The 18,119-nt window shown below is 38.8% G+C and overlaps 1 protein-coding gene and 1 long non-coding RNA gene across 3 annotated transcripts in view; one reads left to right on the forward strand and one right to left on the reverse strand.

The window, feature by feature from the left end:
- Positions 1-18,119, forward strand: part of Dip-C (dipeptidase C) — a 157,225-nt gene that overhangs the window by 69,065 nt on the left and 70,041 nt on the right. For both annotated transcript variants that reach the window (XM_022069806.2, XM_022069805.2), the window contains one exon: positions 2,012-2,203. In XM_022069806.2, the coding sequence (XP_021925498.1) occupies positions 2,012-2,203 (192 nt within the window). The remainder of the gene's footprint in view (positions 1-2,011; positions 2,204-18,119) is intronic.
- Positions 506-7,501, reverse strand: LOC110832640 (uncharacterized). The gene is made up of 3 exons (XR_002543987.2): positions 7,388-7,501; positions 2,743-2,895; positions 506-2,257 (listed from the first exon to the last, which is right to left on the reverse strand). It is a non-coding gene; the product is annotated as an uncharacterized LOC110832640 (long non-coding RNA).

Genomic DNA, 18,119 nt, shown 5'->3' on the forward strand with positions numbered 1-18,119 from the left:
CGTTTCAGAGCTCCTTACTGCGTCCATCATCAGGGAGCCGTTACCAAATTGCATGCTTCAAAGGTCACAGCAAAATCTTACAACGTTGTAACACTAATAACGAGCCCAGGAAAGTAAAGGCAGCTCAGAACTCGAAATGTAGCAAAGCTAATAATTTGGAGCCACACAGTAATCATCGGGAGGAGGTTTTGAATATCTTACGCAGCCTTCAAGTATGAAATTTGGTGATGGCTGCTGTAGTATTAATAACATAACACACAGGTAGACCTTACTTTAATGGGGGGGGGGGGAGATCCATGTGCAAGGAAGTGGAATATGTCTTTAGGCTGTAAAGGAACTGTAAATTGAAGAGAAAATTAAATGCTGTGATTGACTTAGCTGTTCTGATTGTAACAATAGATATCTGTTTAGATGCAGAGGTTGCTATCAGTACTTGTTCAAATAAGTAGGAAAAAGGGAAACCCGATTGTGGGAATACGGTGTGTCCCAAAAGTTACACAACCCATTGATTAATGTCATGTTTATTATAATTACATGTTGAGGCTATAATAATATAATTACTGCATATGTTGAAAGTTTCCCTACGCTGTTGTAGACATAACTCTACCCGTTTTAACATACTCGCAGAAACTGCCGATTAACAAGTCAAAACTGGTTGGCCAATTTGTCACAGCAGCTTCTGTGAAGTGCGTCCGAGGTGCCCTTTTAACTGCTTCGTACGGCTGCGTTCCCAAGCAGTGTCCAACAATAAATTCGCTGCACTGTTGAAAACCTTGTTAACACAAATAATTGAGCAGCGAATACGAAGAAACTGCTACATATCACCAACTTATTGGCGTGACATGAATCCAGTGTTCCGACTTTGAATTTAAATGTTCCTGTCACGCCAAGAAGATACTTTTACCTTTGCCTGACATTTTGGACATACTATGACAGCAGTATGATTGTCAATATAAACAGTGATTGCTTCCTTATACACCATGAAAAAATTTATCTTTGTAACGGTAAAGTGTTTTTTCTTTGCGGTACGGACTGAATTCTTAAATATTACCTTCAAAGTGTTAAGATTCTCACGGCAGTGGTCTTGTGGGTTGTAACGTCGTGGGCGTGTGGTTAGATACCAACTTTTCGGAAGAACATACTGGCTCTATTTTCAGGGTTGAAGATGGTATGTTTCTTCGAAACTTTGGTGTCTGCCTAGAAGTCGAATCAAGAACTATGACACCTTTTCTTCCATGTGAACACGTGGAGGGATGCATGCGAATTGTAACAAGAGAAATTAATTAAATGACAATCAGAAGCAGGTCAGACATCTCACTAATGAAAGTTACTGAGCAATATGTGAATCTGTTCGGAACGGCAGGACTGATTTAGTAGTATTTTTGATAAATTGCCATGGCGTTTCAAAATGCCTAAACTGCCGTCATAACACTGCGTCCCACGAGTCGATACAAAGTTTGAGAACCCATGCTGAAGGGAATCGGTGGATATCGTATCTGCTTTGTGCTCGATATGTGAGCTGTTCTGAAAGTTTATATGATAGGCATCTTTTGGTTCAGGAAGATTCCTAGGGTGGTCTTATAAAATACACCCCCATCTTTATTTATATATATATATATATATATAACTGTGATTAATCCGTTAATACGTTGAATTTTATCTGTTTCCCTATCCATTGTATCACCCCTCTTCGCGTCAGAGTGGTTAACACTTGACTTGGTAATTTATTTTATTTATTATTTATTTCCGACTCTTGTGTTATCTCAAACTGTATAGCGTCGAATGAGTGGATGATAGTGAATAATGAATTGGAAAGGATGTGGAAGGAAGCGATCATGGCCCAATTTAAGATACTGTCCCGTCATTGGAGGGACTGTGGAAAACCGCGAAAAACTTAAGTCATGATAGCCGGTCTCTGGGTTAGATTTGAGTCCGGGGCCTTCCGAATCCGAAACAGAAGTACTAACAACTGTACCACGATTTATGATTTTTTTTCTTTTGCTGATGACAGGAACCGTACTTCCACTGGATGTTCGGCGTGAAGGAACCGGATTTCTATGGCGTCGTGGAGGTATCTACAGCGAAGACGATGCTCTTCATGCCTCGACTTCCTGAAGATTTTGCCATCTGGATTGGCCGACTTCTCAGCAAGGACGAATTCAAGAAGATGTACTCAGTCGACGAAGTTCATTATGTGGACGATGTGAGTAGGACAATTTATACAAGTTTTCGTCTCTCATGGCCGAGGATCGTTGTTCTGAAACATGATTGACTTTCGTAATGAAATTACATTAATGAAATATAGCAATATAACCATTTGGATTTAATTCTCGTGGAATGAGTAGGGTGATGCAAGTATGGTTTCTGGCGAAGTGGGGAACAAATTTTGGCCTTGTCACTGGAAAAATTTGTTGCTTGGGTTAGGTACTCTATAAAACAACTCTACGTAGGCTGAGACCAGCGCGAACCAAAGAAGGCCCTTCAAGCATTCTTTTGATACAGAGGATACTTATTCTTTATTTATGAGCAGTAGATTTCCATCGTTGGATGGAGTGAGGCAACGTCACTGAGGTATGTCTCCACCTGAGGTGAAAGACCGTTGCCGGATGGTTCACTGGCAAGTCATAAGATGCCAGATTTGTACTTGCTATAGATGGTTTGGAAATTTCATGTCACAGACAGAAGGGTTAAACAACATTCTAAATGTTACACGGGAGCATGTGGTGATAGAAAAAACATCACCTGACTGTCTCGAGTCAATGATGACGCACATCCTGTGGCAGCTAGCCCACGACGAGGACGTCTGTTGGTCGATCTCTCGGGCTTCCAGCATTATTGTTATGTAAGAGAAACATCAGTGCGAAATACTTTCATTCTTCATGTTGTAATTGGCTTCTGTAACACAGTAGCGGTACCTGTTTTTCAGAATGTATCTCGTCGAAGTGATATAGTTTAGTTTTAATGAGGGAGTTGTGTCGAAATGTTCTTGGAGTTTTTAGTCAAATTTTAATTTCACAGTTTTCTTTGATACTTTCTTTCCAGAATTCGAACGTTTCATTTCTTTACAAATATCTCGCAAAAGTGTGGAACTAAACTAAAACAAATCATAAATTACATTTTGTGTTTACATCGATTATTCTCTGATTGCCCTATAAAGCATTAATAATAATCACGCCAATTAATGATTCCAAATGCCAACTAAATGGAAACCAACCTGTCTTACTTCGATTTGAACTGTTGGTAACTTAATGGAGTAGCACAATTGCCTGAAATGCAGTCAAGATTTGGTTTAAATTTAATTTCATGTTAACAATCTTTATTTTTTCGGTATTTTCTCCAGTATCTCCAGAATAATACAAGAGAGACAATGTGATCTACTACCACGTACCTCCCAGCTTGCCTTAAATATCCGCATAAATTCTCAGTCAACGAAAAACAGTAATCCCCCTACACGCTGTTTGGCGTGGCTGTGAAAACTTTTTACGGCTAGCAGAGTGGATAGATGCAAGCCGAAATGTTGAAGTGTTTCATTATTTATCGTCTACGTGATGTATGCGTTATCGTTGGGATATGCATGTTGCACTGAAAATTGTAGTGTGTTCCAGAATATATCACAGGTTCTCACAGGTGTTATCAAATGATAGGACACCTTGCCCTCGCTATATAAACGTTTCTGCTTATCATTGTGTAAGCAGAAGAAGAGTCCAACTGACGTAAATGCAATCTTCATATTTATCTTCGATGTAGCAAGCAGGGTGGCGTGAAGATTTCTAGTCGCCAAGGTCAGATGTATAGACTCATAAAATGTTTACGTAGTTATTTACGAGTAGGGTAATATTTCATCACCACGTCATTTTCACACGTACAACAAAATATTTTCATTAATTGGGAAGGAGGAGCAAAAGATATGATTTACTGAAAATGAATATTATGATTATGAATCTTTTGTCTATGTGTTTTCTTATGAGGCACTGATTAGACTGTAACTAAAATATAGCTCTGTTTGTCCGCACGTGTAGGCCTTCTTACCAAGCGTTATTTGGCATTTATTTTATCTAAGTTGTTGATCCGGTATTATGCTGAAGATGACTGTCTCCTGGGACATTGCGCCATGTAGACTTGTAGAAAATTTACCAACGTTTCAGAGGTGCTTACTGCCACCATTATCAGGTTTATGGATACAGTAAGGACTTCTGAAACGTAACTCATTTTCTACGAGATCGCGCAACATCCCAGAAGACGGTTATCTTCATTCTCGTTGCCGTGAGAACCTGAAATTTCACCGAGTTTTATGTTACTTAAAAACGCTCTTTTAATTGTATAGACCTGTAGCATAGCTTGGAATAAGATCGGGAGATGGTAAGGAATTGTAACAACTTGCAAGGCGGTACTCGTGATTTGCTTTAAATTACTGTCTCGTTTTTCAACTGAAGAGAATCAGCAGAACCATGAATAACCTTTATCAGAATAGTGGGTAACTCGCACGAGATTTCTTCCGGATGTCTTCCGAATAAACAAGTTCAAAGCGTTACCGGTACACCAACTTGCCCGGTGCCAATTTTCTTTGATGTTTTTGTCATTATAAAGCAACGCTGACAACGTGTTAGGTCTTCAGTATGATTCTGATTCGTATTGCAAAAGTAGTTTTGAATTCAGAGTCGGATTCAATGATTAATCTTGCACTGTCTCTACAGCTGGATGTCAGTAGCGTACCGAAAGACAGACCACTTCTTTTGCACGACCATTTCTTTCCACAGTTCATAACAATCCGTAATCTCCACAACTCTTTCAGCTGCAAAGGACATAACTTCATATAAGACTAAGAAGAGAAATCCGACCCTCTGCAGTTCCAGCATCTCTTGAAACAAAAATGCAATTCTGAGCTTGTGGTTCCAGACGGTAGCATATTTAATAAGAAGGGCGTAAATTTTTAGTCAAATTTCAAAGTCCCTGTGCCCAAAATCATGTTTTCTTGGTTTTCTTATCATAATTACAAACAGAAATGCCTGATTTCTGTGTACACTTCATCCGTCTTGTGTGCTGATGTCACTAATGGCAGGTGTGCATACATACCAAAAATGTGCAGATACATTTTAGGGACAGATGGCATTATTAACCCAGTCCAATGGCAAATTTATGTCCCACCTGCTTCAGCAATCAGTAACTCTTTGTGTTTATTATTTTCATTGTAAATAGGGATTGTTTCCTTAAACAGCATTCAAAATGTATGTTTGAAATAATGAAGTTAAGTGTTTACTTTGTGGTTCGGACAGAATTCATAAATATTATTTGCACGAGCTCCGGCTCCGAAAGGTTAATTAAACTATGCGCGCGTGTGTGTGATGTTCTGTACCTGCAAATTTTTACCTATGTTTAGAAACGTCGCCACAGGTCTTTCTGAAATCGAAACTAGAGAGAGGTGAGCGGTTAGCTTCACCCTCCGTGCGCTATGAACCCCGAACAAAGAGCCCCCATTTGGCCTCTCCCTTACATGCAAGACTGAGTGGCCTTCAGAGCCAATCTGGGTTTGAAGGCGAAGAAAAATATTCGTCTGCATGACGGTCATTGAACCCCTGTTGTGCATACTGTAGCCAGTCACCTGATTCAACTATCTTCTCTTGCATGGAATGTGATGTCACTACAACAGTAATTTGTTTCGCGCAAGTTCTTTAGAAAACGCTTGAGAATCACCGAAGTTACGTGGATCCTGTTATATGCTTTTATTTAATGGCTGCAAAATTGTTCAGGGCATGTTTAAAGTATTCGCTAGAAAGTGTTTATTTCACATATAAACGAAATAATGTTTAACATTCAGGATGTTAGAAAAGTTACAGTCTGTTTTCACCAAACGTCAGAGCTGGAAGGATAATATCACTGAAATTTTCTTGACAAGTTTAATTGAATTCTTTAGAAAATCCGGGAGCGAACCCTGTTGTCTACATAGGTTGTTAATAATTCATATCCGTTTATAAAACACACACACACACACACCTTGAACACTATCAGTTTGTCTATGGGTAATTTATCTTTTATCCCGTATTCTAAGTAGAAAGAGGGAAAACATAATTCAATACACGTGTCGCTGCTCCGCTTTTTCTGTGGTTGACACACATTTCAAGTGCGATTATTTATGGTTCATCTACCATGGTGCAGTAGAGTAATTATGAAACTAATGAAATATTTCCTTACGTATATAATTTAAGTGATATAAATACTGTAGTCCCAGGCTACATTATTACACAAGAGAAATATAAAGTAATATGATAAAATATTTCCATAACATACATGTGAATAACTTATGTTTCCTTGTAAGATATTTCTTCAGACAACCAAACCAGTTTCATGCACCAGCCGTGGTTTTATTGCAGAAATTAGTTTCTTACATATTCCATATGAAAATTGACCTTCTGAAATTATTTTGAATCTAGACGAATGTAAATCAAATCGTGAATGCATTGAAACACAAGTATACAGGATTATGGCTATTTTAAACGCAGCCTTTAGCTAGCACGTATTAAGGTAAAATATCTCACTAGTAAAGAAGAAATATGCTGCCACAAAGTTCCACAAAACCGTAATTTATTTGTTACATTTTTGTGATGCATTTCATTTACGCTCTTTGGAATATTCTCTCTTATTCGGAATAGGATGTCGCTGGTTAGAATGAGTCTTCTTCTTCTATGGCTCTCCGGTCCGTATTCGGTCCATGGCCTCCTCAATTCTCCTCTTCCATTCGGTCCTATGATAGGTCCGTCTGTCCGAGGCTTTGATTGAGGTTTCGAAACATCTTCCTTTTTATGGTGCAAGGTTGTTAGCCTTGCTACCAACCCCCAACCTGGAGGACCAGGGTACCTGTCTTAGTCTGACCTCTCCCCCTCGACCCTACCAGTAACTATGCTACCGCCAGCATAGCTCTTGGGATCACTGAGGTACTCAAGCCCTACCATCACGACAAGGTGCAGGTACCATTAAGTGAGGGGTTAGAATGAGTACTTAAACTTAAAATTGTGGTTTTCATGTTCGAGCACAGATATTCCCACATAGTTTCTTCCAGTAGCTTGATCATTATTAATTTCCACTGTATTGCTGTTGAAATAACAATTCAGTTCGTAATATTGGCTCTCGCGAACAGAGTAATAAATGCCACTCTCGTGATTTAATGTCAATGTTGGCCGTGACCCCTTCCAGTTCCGTCAAAGTTACGTCGATGATAGGAGTAACAGACAAAGTTCCAGTGACGTGGCTTCCGACGCCCGTTGTGGTCCTTATTTAAAGTGGCGTGCGGTACAGCCACCAAAAAGAAATTGTCTTACTGGTACAAAAAGTAAACATAAAAACTCGATGTTGTTTGATTGCCCACAGTAGGCTGTTATTATATGTTAATTACCTGTTTGTGTTTCCGCTCTGTAGCAAACGGTGTTCGCTATCGATTATATGTGCCAGCTATTCCAAGAAAGTATACAACAGAATGCGCACGTCATGTATCTTGTTGGCAGTAAGACACTTGTACGAGTATGCATGGTTGGGAAAGTATATTAGACATACAAAAAATACTCCCAACATCCTGTTTGGATAAGCCCTTCCCTGAATGCCAAGGATGTCCAGAACAGATCCCTCTCTTTTTGTTTACAATATATTTTTTACAAACATTGAGTTGTAACGGTTATCTCGGTAGGATTTGAGTTCTGCATTCTGGGTCGTAGCGCCACGTAGTCTGGTTGCTGTTTACCAACTTTGCAGAGGTCCTTGCTGCCTTCAACATCAGGGTGATGACTTAGCACCATATTGTTTGAAGTTGGTAAACGTCTACCTGACTACACGGTGCTACAACCCATCGGTTTCTCTTCTGTCTTGTATTTCGTAGGTTGCCTGTCTGAATCCTTGTATGTAGACTTCGCATTTTTTCCTCACGCCCTAGGAGTGAATTCCTACAAAATGGATGTCCTACAGAACTGTAATAAATAGCCCGCTGTTTTGAACCTGCTTTTGTGAAATTCAGTACAGTTGTTACTGCTGATTTTGTGGGCATCTGAACTGATTATTACATATTAAATACTAATACGTTTCGTAGAAATGGCAGTTCGGAGCCGGGGTAACTCATTCAGTGTAGTATCTGACCTACTGAGTAAGGGAATGGAGCAGTAGAAAATGCCTAGTGTGCCAAAATGCCTATTGCAACTGACAGTAAATTGTTTCTGTCTTGTAAAAAGCCTAAAACAAAATTCTTTTTACGTTTCGTGCAATATGATTTTATACTTTAGAGGAAAATGATGTGGCTTACAATTTTACGTTTGCATTTTTGGAAATATGTATTATGTTATGACTTTTTCCACGACTTAATGTCATCTGACTTCCTTATGGATCCATGGAGTGTAATAAATATGTGTGTCTGTATGTATTAACTTAAATTAACCAACCATTTTTACTACTTTCACCTCACCTCATTACTTGGCGTAATTAGGTAAGATTAGTTTGGGTTTAAAGCAGCAGTCTTCTTACATGTCTGAACATGGAAGGCTACAGTGCTGTGTCGAATTAAATTACGGGATCTGTATGGCCTCCACATAGCCTATACTTCTAAACAATCGTCTCGTGTATTTTAAGCAGGCGCCATTCAATAAAATCCGGTCAAAGTAGTTACTTTGCTTGACGATGACTGACTGACTGACTGACTGACTGTCTTCTGGGATGTAGCACTGTGTAGTCTGGTAGAATTTTACCGATGTTTCAGAGTTATTTGCTGCCTCCATCATCAGGTCGATGACTCATTGACTTAATTCCCTGTTGAAGGAGGTAACCAACACCTCTGAAACGTCGGTACAATTCAACCAGACCACACGGCGCTATCACAATAGACAGTCAACTTTATACACGCCACCGTGAGAACCTGAAATCTCACATAATTTTCATGTTGACACAAACTACAGTTAGACCTAGCACAATTGTTGACATAATTTAGTAAATTAATTGGGAAATCTAGAGTCCACAATTTTTTTTAGTTGTTGAAACTGTAGACACGAAATTATGTAAAAACAAATCATGACAGTTCCGATTTGAAGAAAAATTTGTTTCTGGAATGGAGTGGAGAAATTTGAGCTTCTGTTACTTGTACAGGAAGCATAGGCCTAATCCATTGTGTCCAATCTATTCGGCACCTTCTAGTCAATGTTTAAGCAGAAATTCTCTAGAATTTACCTGATTTTACGTACCAAGTTCAGAGAGCTTCAAAAGTAGTGTAATTAAATATCGACTGTGGTTTTCTGAGTTGTGACAATTTATAGTACAATACATGTGTATTCATTACGTTTATGATATTTTTTGTGGATCTTCGTCGAAAAATTATGTTGAAAGACCCTAGTTCCTTAAATGACAAGCATCTCGAAGAGAGAATTTATGAACCATACAAGGAACTGCTGATGCATATAATTGTCATCGTGAAATATTTTAAGAAATTAATTTCCCCGCATTTGTAAAAAAAATGTTTGCACTTAGTGAAAATGTCGTGTCTGGCTTTGGAATGATTTGGACGTCCCTGTATCAGCCTGCAGCTTGCATATACTGACGGGAGCCAGATCTTCACTGTAACACAGTGCAGATGCCAGCGAATGCGTCGTGTTTGTGTTATTTGTTCTGACCCCGGAAACATGTGTAAACATTCTTATTTAAAAGGCTAAAAAATATTGCAGTTTGCGTGTCTTTCCCCTCCGACAATTGAAATAAATGGAAACTATTTTTGTATAGAATGGTAAGTTATTTTTACAATTTAAGACACAATGGTTTTTCCTTAAATTGTTGTGTACTATTTCCGTTCGCATGTTATGGTTGCCAGGTTTTGAGGGACCAGAAACAACTGTGACAGTTGACGAGAAGCTGGTATTTCGCGCTCGCACCCAAAGTTAGTGCTAAAATATATAAATACCAACTTAACACTGGCCCATTTTTGCAGAAAATTTCCATTTCTTGTATTTCGTATCCCTGTAAAAGGTACGTGTCCAAATATGCACACGCAGTTCTGTAATCATTAATCATGAAACTTCTCTCACTTATAGAAGACAAGTTTTGGGCTGAGCTTTCAGTGCACGATGGATTCAGTCCTGGAGAAATCTGGACCATGTACAGACAGACACATATAAGTTTAACCAACATCTGGAACTGAATAATTTGTATTCATTAACCCGTATATTGTTACATAGTAGCCATACAGTGGTGCTTATAGGCTTAGATAATTTTATATATTAAAGTGTATATGACTTACTTTATAAATAAGTAGACCGTAAAATACAAATGTTTAATATTTGCGTTAATATAAACTTTATGCCAATACCTTTAAACGAATCTATGACATCATCAGAGGTACATTCATATTGACTGCAGTCGAAGATTATACCGAAATTCTGTTCTGAAATCATGTCTTTTAAATTCAATAAATGAGACAGAGAAGAACATAGAAACCACATATAAATAGGAAAAATTGCAGGTAATCATATAGGAGCATGCACAAAGCATAGACACATATTTTGAAAACATGTTAATAATTATCAAAAACAATAGCACATAAATTGTTTAGTCTGGAATATAGGATAACTCTAAAACTTTTTACTCGTGTATTTATGTTTTGGTTGTTTGTGACCAGTGAAGAATTCGGAAAAAAATATTCTTCCCCCCTTTTCGAAAGTTTAGAAACACGACATTCGTACGTAATTATGTGGGTAAATCTCAATGAAAGCATCCACTATGAAGGGCAAGCAGAAGAACGAGTATGTTAAACCATTTTAAATGCGTCTTAAGAAAAATAAGTTGGGGCGATAACTGCCTTACCCAACGGGTTTTGCTGTTGGCAGTGCTGAACTATCCGGTTTTCTGCAACACTCGAAGGATGAGGTCATATCACTCACTTCCTGTCAGTCAAATTCACCAATTAGAAACTTCCCGTGACCATACGTCACATGGGTTTAAATCGAATAACGGTCCTACATTTTGAACACCACTTACCTGCAGTTTGTATGGTTTAACCCACTTGGAACAAGAACGTTATGGTCATGTTCTTGATTCCACGTGCAACAGGGTTAATACTAGATTTGTAGAAGAGGGAAATACGATTAAGCCGAAAGCGTATGTGATTCGTTCGCTTTATAGTTTGATATATTCAGTTTAAGTCATCATTCTGAAATTACGTTGTATGAGTTTTCGTCTGTATGGAAGAAATAAAATCATTGCACGTGTGATAAACACACCGCATCGAAGTTAAGTTCTTTGACATTTGTCTAAATCCCCGGCCTGCAGAGCTAGCTTAATTTCATGTTACTGGATTATGTGACATCTCTTTTATGTCCTGTCATATCGCGTAGCTTGTAATATTATTTAATCTTTATTAATAACAACGCGTCTATCTAAATTACAACGGCAGTGAACAAAAAGCTTTTGGTGTTAATAAAGATTAAATAATTACTTCTGTCCGGTGTAATAGAATTGTGCTGAAAATTTGTTGTGAAATAACTGTACTGTAATTCTTCCGCCTGGATGTAAAATGCAAATTACAAATACTGAGTTAAAACTTTTACTCAGGTAATGGGCTTTGGGAAAATAAAATAAAAATGTTCTCGTATCATTGCTTTTTTATGTAGATTATTTATAAATTTAACAGGATGTAACAGACAAAGGCGACATTGTAAAAATGTGCTGGAAAACATAAAGAAAATTAATTTTGATATGTGAGCTTAAGCGTTTAAAATGTGAAGGGATGAACGTCTTCCCCCCTGGCACGTCGTTTTTTTATCTGAGGAACGAAAACATATCAGAATCAGAAGTTTTCAGATACATATTTAATCTGATTATTGTTAAATCGTCTGTGCTACTGATGCTAATATGCTGATTGAAAATAAATACAGTGAAAGACAATGAAGCTCTATTATATGCTGGCAAGAAACTTTGTTAGTAGGAGTAAACAAGAAAGAAAGCAAATGTAGGCCTGTGTCCGTGTGTCGTTACCAGACTGCAAGACGATATCAGTGTATATGGATAACTTATAAATTATTCGGAAACGTGGAAAAGTTTAGGTATTACGATATGGCAGCAACAAATCAAAATTGCTTTCATGAATGCATTCAGATCAGATTAAATTCAGAGATTACTTGCAATTCAGAATCTTGTATCTTCTCGTCTGCTTTCCAAAAACGTAAACATTAAAATATACAAAATTATAAATTTACCTGTTGATGTATATGGATGTAACATTTAATCTCTCACATTAACGGAAGAACACAGATTGAGGCAGTTCGAAAACAGTGCTGAGGAATGTGTTTGGACCTAAGAGGAATGAAATGGCAGGAGGCTAAAGAAGTTTGTGTATTGAGAAGCTTTGTAATTTCCGATCTTTACCTAATAGGACTAATGGGAAAATGAAGAATGCGTACAAAATTCTGATTGGAAAACGTAAATACAAGAGACCGCTCGGAACAAATTGGAGTGGACGAGACGAGAATGTTCAAATGGATGTTAAACAAATACGGTGAGAGGAAATGGACTGGATTCATCTGGCTCATGGTAGGGACCGGTGACTGATTTTTGTGGACACGGTAGTGAGCCTTCAGTTTCCGTGTTTTCTAACGCAACATTCTTCAATTAGCAACGACACTAATTTTGGAGTAGTGAACTAAATAGCTTACAGATGATGAGAATCAGGGAGCAAATAATAGTGATTCTTCAACTTTTATAAGTTTAACAATAATCAGGCACAAAAGAATCAGCCTGGGGTCTGCGATCAGAGCCACAGAGGACGATAAGATTTGTGACTTAGTTGTGTCCCTTTTCCACTGAGAGCAGCGAGGTGAATGGTCAGTCCAGTCTCATCTTGTGTGTTGTTAACCCGTTTAAATGCGCGTGTTCAGCACTGCACGTTCTGAATGCACATCGGCGATGAACGGGAAATAAGTAACGGGTCCAAGAATTTCCTTCTTGTTAACGTTGATAAACGAGTTATGAATCTTCAACTTCATCGTCGTGCAAGATGTGATCTCAAATTGTAGCCTCATTATAGAAATTCCAACGTCTTAAAAATCACAGATCATTGACTTTGTTAGTAGGATTTTAGGTTCTCACGGCGCTGGGTTCGAAGATGACTGTCTTCTGGATTGTAGCACCATGTGTGGTCTGGAAGACGTTTACCGACCTTTTAGAGGTCCTTGCTGCCTCCATCATCAGGTTGGAGGCAGTAAGGCTCATGGAAACGTTGGTAAACGTCTGTCAGACTACACGGCGCTACAACACAAAAGACAGCAATAATTGATTTTATTAGAAAATTATTGCTATTATTATTGGGATCAGAGTGATATTATGACAAGACAGAAAGGAGGTGGAAGCAGAAGTCCGTGGAAGATATGTTGTGCCCTCGAATTACTAATCTGAAATTTTCTGTGACGTGATAGATTAGTGTTAATTAGGTCCACAGATTAATGAAAATGGATGTAAGAGATAACAGAGCTCAGCTGATGTAGAAGTCGATATATCTTGTGACGAGACGTCCTCATAAACTTGTGAAGCATCGGTTGAAATATGAGTAGCTCTGTTTAGTTGTAGTAAAACGCTACGCTGATATCGTAAAAATAAGTTCTCATTCCGTTCCGGTTTTCCTACATTTTTGAGTGATTTAAACCTTTGAAGCCGAGTCTCGTGACAACGTTATTCACACATTCAGTTCTTACCTCGAAAACAAACCATCGCATAGCTTAATTGATGCTGTTAGGAAAATAATCTCTGTTTGCTCTGAGAATGACTTGAGACCGACAAAAATGCTTTGTGGCAAAACGCAGAATTGATTTATTGTTAAATCAGCTGGTAAATATAGTTACCACTAGGCTTTAAAGTGTTAAATTACCTCCCTGCCAACTTCGGTGGGCAACGCTGTCGAAGTCATACTCGATTTTACAGCAGATCGATTCCCTGTCAGCCTATGAACGTGGATTCGTGTTTCACTGAGTTGTCCAATTCAGTGTTTGTTGTAGTGAGACCCGCGGCCCCACAGGAAACCCTCTTTGGGGAGCTGTTGGTGTAGTTATAATTTATATAAATTTTTATAAAAAGTTACAAATTACAAACGTACAATTTATATAGAAAAATTCTCCATAATATAATTAAAGTTCATTGTTAATCACTTTTTGAAATTGCTGAATCATATTTAAAGTATTATTAAGCTACAGATGTTTGTTTTAAGTGGAGAGCAAAGAATTATTGACTTTCATAATACTTTACTCAACGGTATGCCTAGTTTAGTGGACTTTGATAAGTAAAACTTCGGACACTGAATGACTCAATCCAAATCGTCAAATGTAAACAAAAACGATTGCCGTAAAAGGTATACAGAAGTGTTAAGAAATGTACTGGTTGCCCTAGTTATGTTGACAAAACACTCAAGCTCATCAGCCACAATGACTTTATGTAATGAAAACAATAATGTAGGTTATTACTCTTATCTTATCGAGTTGGCAACCTTCGTGCGGGGAATTCAATACAATGGCCGACAAGCTCGTTCCTCGTCGGAATGGTCTCACTTCGGTCTACAGAATGAGTCAGAAGTATGTTTACAAACTTCGTGTGCGTGTTCCTGGATCAAAAATAAGAAAAAATGTTCCTATGAACAAATGTTTCATTTTCGAAATAATAGTCAAAAATAATTTTCAATGTATGCCTTTATTGCCAAGTATAAGGACAGGGATGTTTCTTTATAACAGATGCTCAAAGGTTGTTCCTCCATTCTCCACACATGCACGAGCACAACATACACTAGACTGACAAATTCGTTCGTTCACACCAGGGTTTCCACGAATCATTTGGCATGCATTCTGCACACGTTCCCATAGGTCATCATTTTTTATGGGTGTTGCATAAACGACGGACTTCAAGTGACCCCACAGATAAAAGTCCAATGGAGTCAGGTCCGGTGACCTCGGTGGCCTTGCTACTGGGCCACCACGCCCAATCCATCGCTGAGGATACTGTTAATTGAGGCGATATTTGACGCGATGGCGGAAGTGTGCTGGGGCTCTGTCATGCATAATTGTCTTCTTGTATTCAGTGGTACAGTTTCAAGGAGACGTGGCAAGTGTCTTCTTATGAATCACCGATATGAAGGTCCTCTTAGACGCGATGGAAGCATGTGTGCACCAATGAGCATGTCGCCAACAATTCCTGCCCAAACGTTTATTGAAAATCTTTGCTGGAAGCTGGATTTACTTTGATATAAAGTCAATTCATTGAAACTTATTTTTGGCTATTATTTCGAAAATGAAACATTTGCGACCCCATGTTCATAGGAACATTTTTTCTTATTTTTGATCCCGAAACAAGCACACGGAGCTTGTAAACATACTTCTGACTCAACCTGTATATTGTCACGTGTACTGCTCGTTCAGCGTCTCTTTGCCGTCGGCGATCCCTGGAAACATAGTATGACGACTTCAGCTGATGAGCAGAGTACTGTAGGAAGAAAGAACACGGGTCACCAAGTGATTGTCTCTTCCTTCTTCGCTGCCGATAAACCTGTGACAACAAACAATGACTCCCTCAGTGGGATTGGGGCGCTCGGTACTGTTGGCTTACGTTTCATCATATATTATTAGGATGATCAAATCAGGGAGGAATAGGTGGGAAGGATCATGGGGAGAAAAAATGTCTACAATATTGTTGGGAAGCTTGAAGGGAAAGGAAACTTGGAATACCTGGTCATAGATTGAGAGATAATATTAAAATGGATGTGAAGATAATTAGGTGGGAGGGTGCCACTAGATTCATCTGGCTGAGGATAGAGACCATTGGTGGTCTCTTGTGGGCACGGTTTTGAACCTTCGGGTTTCGTAAAAGGTGGGTATTTGTTGACTAGGTGAGCGACTCCAAGCTTCTCAAGAAGGATTCTGATCCGAAGAGTTACGTACTCCGTCACAAGAAACTACTGTGAAGAATGTTATTGTCAAAACGCTCTTTCTCAATTTTCCCAGGTTCTCGTAGTCCTGGGAATCATGATTCAAAAGCTTTGTGTATTTATATGCATAGGATTCAAAACCACAAAATGGGGATTTTTATAGATCGCATGGCGAAGAAAACAGTGCACAAATTTTCAACTTTTGGTGAAGTCGAACCCGCGATCCCAGCGTCTGATAGGCCCTGTACGTGCGCACCTTTAATTGCGCAGTCTCATGGATCGTCAGAAGTTCAAACGATACGTAGTATTCGGGGGGGGGGGGGGGGGGGGGGGGTAAAATGAAAGGCTCTGACCTTTCATTACTGTTCTCGCAAACTGCAAGTTTCTCGACCTTGTGCGTTGAGTAAAGAGCAAACATAACCATGACTCAACCCAAGTTTTTGTTTAATAACTCATTCAGTTTATTTTCATATGACAAACAGAAAACTCGGTATTTTTATTGTCTGAAGTCGTGAGTATCATGAAGTGACTAATACATATTTGAATATTTTGGCTAGTCACTGCCATGGAACGATGAAACGAAGAACAATGTAGCTGTTATGTTGATGTAAACGTTTAAATTATGATCGTTTTAAGTGGCAAGATCTTGAGAGATTGATGATATTTAATTGAAATAAATTAACATAACGCCAGTAGCAAAATTGGTCTGTGAATCTTTGCGATAAAATATAGTTTTTGTTCACTCGGTAAACTAGAATTGTGCTGAACCTACGCTCTGGGAAATTAGTGATGTTATCCTGGTCTTATTAAATTTAAATTCTGGAATAGTTTCGTAGTAGTAGTAAGTAGTAAGTAGTAGTAGTAGTAGTAGTGTTTGCTATTGGTGATTCATTGACACCACATGAGTTACCAATGACTGAGCAGGTACGCACAAGCGACAAAACTCTTAGCTCGAATTCGTGAGACGGTAGCAAAGTCGGAGACTAAATTCGATAGATATGACGTCGATAGCCAAACATCTGGAGGTGCTTGGTTCTAATCTTTATCTTAGCACCACTTTTTCCCTAATATTTATTTTATTCGGTCCTTCCAGGTGTATGCCGAGATAAGCAACTCCAAAGATTATTTCGCGTGATTTTTATAAAGTTGAGTATCTTCTTCTAGTTCATCATCATTTTATGCACACGAGTATACTAGATATTCGAGAAGCCGATCCATCTCCCTTACAAATCTTCTTTATGTATGATCTGAAGCTTTTACGGCAACTGAGTACAATTAATTCTTCTCGGGCTACCAGTCGTGTAAGGTGGTTTAATGGATAAAACACCAACGTTTCTAGAACCATCTTCGTCCTCATCCTCAGGGTATCCTGGTAGCCCGAGAAGAATTCGTTATACTTCTTTATGGCTTTTAACGCTTCGCAGCAAATAAATGGAGGAATGCGCTGCAATTAGCGCTCTGAGGCCTTTGCACCCTCGTCTTTGGCTGCTGACCGCTTTCCCAGAACCACCAGCAGCCGAGTGTGTCGTCATGGTTACCCAGAGATGCTGAAGAGAGGAGGAAATCGATCAGTCGAGAGCCAGAATCGACCGCCCCCCGCCCCCCATCCCGCTCCAGGCTGCTCCACTTTGCTCTGCATAACACAAATACATTACAGACGCCGCATTGCGACGAACCGCCTTTTATAGTATTGTACATTCCACCTAAAAAGAAGTGTAGACCCTACGTTCCGAATTAACATTATGCATCCTGTCATACCTCGCATCCTTACAAGTCAGAGTGTGATCCGCGAAACCCAGGTTATTCATAATCACATTTTCTGGGTGTTACAATGCTCGTGAAAATTTTGGTAGGGTGTTTAAAATACTTCTCGTTTGCTTAGAAGTCACTGACAAGTTCTTGCCGATTTCATTTCATTTTAACTTGCTAAATTTCTGTGATATGAGGGAACTATGAACCATATACAATGTCCAATTGCATAAACAAACTCTAACATCCCGTGCAGGGCCTTCTAGGTTATAGCCGAATGCGTTATTTTATTGGCGGTAACATTTGAAATTTCGGTGTCTACACTATAGGCTGTAAAGATTACAGTAAAATCATCATATTTTGAATTATGAGACGTTAAATTTGACGATGAAGCTCTGCTAATTGGGATTTAAATTTGTTGTATTAGATTTCGTTTTAATATTTCGGTCCGGAAATC

This window comes from Zootermopsis nevadensis, unplaced genomic scaffold (assembly GCF_977971745.1).
Source record: "Zootermopsis nevadensis isolate Lab colony 2312 unplaced genomic scaffold, Znev_1.0 Znev_ptg000029l, whole genome shotgun sequence".
NCBI lineage: Eukaryota > Metazoa > Arthropoda > Insecta > Blattodea > Termopsidae > Zootermopsis > Zootermopsis nevadensis.